Here is a 3,144-nt window from a genome sequence, read left to right as displayed (position 1 = left end):
TTCGGAAAAACGGGACCGAAGGTAAAGTTCATCCCAAAGATGAGACCGACAAGGCAAGAAGTCAAAAGGTGGTTGATGAATACTTGGCATTCCAAGCCGCCAACAGGACAGATGCCAAAAAACGAAACCGCTCACATGACGAAACTGGGAAGGTAACAAAGAAGCACAAGATATCGGATCAGGGTGCAATTGCCTCCAAACCTATCAAGTGATTTGGTGAGGTGGCACGGGACCATCTCCAAATGGCATTGGTAGACGAAACCTCTAACCGCGGAAAACCAGTGCTTGACAAATGGTCAGAGATTGAGGCACGGTTGTCTCGCATAGTCGTTGACCATGTCATGGCGAACCCGGAGGGCCAAACACCAGGTTTCGACTCGGTGGAGGTAGTCCGCGGTTACCGAGTCATTAAATGCGATGACCAATTCTCACTGCATTTCTTGACAAACGTGATTGGTAAAATCCAGAACAGCTGGGAAGGCTTGAAACTCAAGCTAATTCCGGCTAGCGAGATTCCACGAAGGCCGAGGGCTCGCATCTGGGTACCAAACATGGAGTTTGATGCCAATCAACTAATCCCCTACCTTCAGGCGCATAATCGCTCGGTGCCGATGACCGATTGGTCGATCATCAAAGCGGAGGCTCCGCAAAGACACAGTAGGTCATTCCTCCTTCTAATTACAGAAGAGAGTCTGGAACCACTGGAGAAAGTGGGAAACAAACTTCAGTTTGGGATCAGGAAGACCCAGCTGAAGATATTCCGTCCTGTAAACCCGGAAGAGGAGCAGGATGAGGTCGATGGTGCCAACGAACTGCTGACTGGCATGCAGCTAGATGACACCGAGTCCGAAAAAGGAAACCAATAAACATGGGTTTAAAGGTTGTCCAAATTAATCTGCAGCACTCACGGTGTGCAACGGGCAACCTAACCGTTCTCCTGGCGGAGGAGGACGTGGGCATCGTACTAATTCAGGAACCCTGGGTGCGGAGCACCGAGGTGAAAGGGTTCACTGGGAAAACCTACAATATCTACTATAAACGGCTAGAAGGTAATCCCAGAACATATATTGTAGCTAAAAATCATTTAAACACATTTTTAATTCCATTATATAGTTCACAGGATGTGATGGCTGTTGAGGTGGAAGCCACTGACGGAGTCAGAATAACGCTTGCCTCTATATACATGGCACACGAAAGACCAGCACCGCCTGAGGAGGCTCGTCAACTTGTGCAGGAAAACCCGAACAAAACCCTGCTTCTCGGATGCGATGCCAATGCAAGGCATGCTCTATGGGGAAGCTCCGAAACAAACGACCGAGGTGAGTCTCTTTATGATTTCATAATTAACACTAACTTGTCGGTATGTAACAGGGGTAACACTCCCACTTTCACCTTTCCAAGTACGGAGTACTTCAGGGGATGGGAGGAAGTGATCGATGTTACCCTAATGTCTGAAAACAGTTCAGTAAGGTTAGACAATTGGAGGGTCTCTGATAAAAGGTCTTTTTCGGATCACAGCTGGATCCTGTACGATCTGGATCTTAATGTTGATCCGCCCTTACCGTAGGAATCCAGAAGAACCAACTGGAAAAGGTTCAGAAACATAGTCAATAAAAGGATAAGAGATACTCCCATCCACAAAATCACTCTCACCGAAAATCTTGAGAGTAGGGTCACAACACTGGAGAAGGCATTTAGTAGGGCCTACAAAACGTCCTGCCCCATAAAATTGAGCAAAAATCCCATCCCCCTTGGTGGAGCAGTGAGCTCTCAAAACTAAGGGAAAAATCTAGATCAACATTTAACCTCAGCTACTCGACAGGAAATTGGCAATTGTACAAAGAGAGTCGGAGACATTACAAGAAGGCAATTAGGGCCGCCAAGAAAGAGAGCTGGAGCGAATTTTGTTCGTCAATCGAATCCACCAGGGACTCTGCCAGGCTTAGCCGTGTTCTGTCCAAAGATCATTCAATGGCTTCTTGGGTCAAGAAGCCTGATGGTACTTGGACAGCTACGACAGAGGAATCGCTAGAACTTCTGCTAAACACGCATTTCCCGGGGTGCAACGTCCACGAAAGTGGGAGGGGAAGTATCAGGCGGAGCCAATATAATCGACAGCACCTCGCAAAAGAAATAATTACAAAGGAGAAAGTTGCATGGGCAATTAAATCTTTTTCACCTTTTAAATCTCCGGGGCCAGATGGGATCATCCTAAAGATGTTACAGGAAACCTTGGACTGTGTCCTACCATGGCTAGAGGAAATTTTTAAAGCGTGTTTAAACCTAGGTCATATTCCAGATAGTTGGAAACTAGTCAAGGTCGTCTTCATTCCAAAAATAGGCAAGCGGGGACATGAATCAGCGAAGGACTATAGGCCAATCAGTCTTTCGTCTTTCCTGTTAAAAACCTTTGAAAGACTTTTGGATATATATCTTAGAAGCTCTTTGGAGAGCTCTGGTATATCTACTGCACAACATGCGTACCTTAAAGGCAAATCTACGGAGACAGCGCTTCACGAGGTAATCCGAACAATAGAGGGCTCTCTAGAGAACAAACATTATACCATGGCGGCATTCTTGGATATCGAAGGCGCCTTTAACAATGTTAGTACAGATGCGATCCAACGGGCGTTGATAGACTTAGAGGTGGGCAATTGCATCAGTAATTGGGTCATCTCTATGCTAGAAACCAGGATCATCAAAGCTAATATGGGTAATATCAGTATAACCAAGAAGGTCCACAGAGGCACCCCACAGGGGGGAGTATTGTCTCCACTTCTCTGGTTATGCGTTATTAGCAAAGTCTTAACAAAACTTAATAGAGGTGGGGTAAAAGCGGTGGCGTACGCTGATGATGTGGTGTTAATGGCGTCAGGACTGTGTCCTAATACGATCAGTGGGATCATCCAAAGGGCATTAGGCGAGCTTAACTCTTGGGCCACAGGCTGTGGCCTAGGTTTAAACCAACGTAAAACAGAGCTTATGCTTTTCACCACCAGATATAAGGTACCAACTTTTACCCTACCAAATATTAACGGACAAACTCTCTCACTATCACCCAGCGCAAAGTACTTAGGGGTAATTCTGGACTCCAAACTAAGCTGGAAATTAAATGTTGAAGAACGGGTAAGGAAGGCAGAAATT

At 46.1% G+C, this 3,144-nt stretch overlaps 1 protein-coding gene across 1 annotated transcript; it reads left to right on the top strand.

Moving 5' to 3' along the window:
- The first annotated feature begins 242 nt into the window (after nucleotides 1-242).
- On the top strand, nucleotides 243-866 carry LOC128871946 (uncharacterized). The gene has a single exon (XM_054114141.1). It carries the CDS (start codon nucleotides 243-245, stop codon nucleotides 864-866), a length of 624 nt encoding a protein of 207 aa, XP_053970116.1.
- Nucleotides 867-3,144: the final 2,278 nt, after the last annotated feature.

Source organism: Anastrepha ludens, chromosome 2, assembly GCF_028408465.1.
Source record: "Anastrepha ludens isolate Willacy chromosome 2, idAnaLude1.1, whole genome shotgun sequence".
NCBI lineage: Eukaryota > Metazoa > Arthropoda > Insecta > Diptera > Tephritidae > Anastrepha > Anastrepha ludens.
The sequence above is the reverse complement of the archived record's forward strand: the minus strand, read 5'-3'. Positions and strand labels throughout refer to the sequence as shown.

Bases quoted from the DNA above. Each gene is read 5' to 3' on its own strand.
- LOC128871946 (XM_054114141.1), top strand. From the start codon at position 243: ATGGCATTGGTAGACGAAACCTCTAACCGCGGAAAACCAGTGCTTGAC.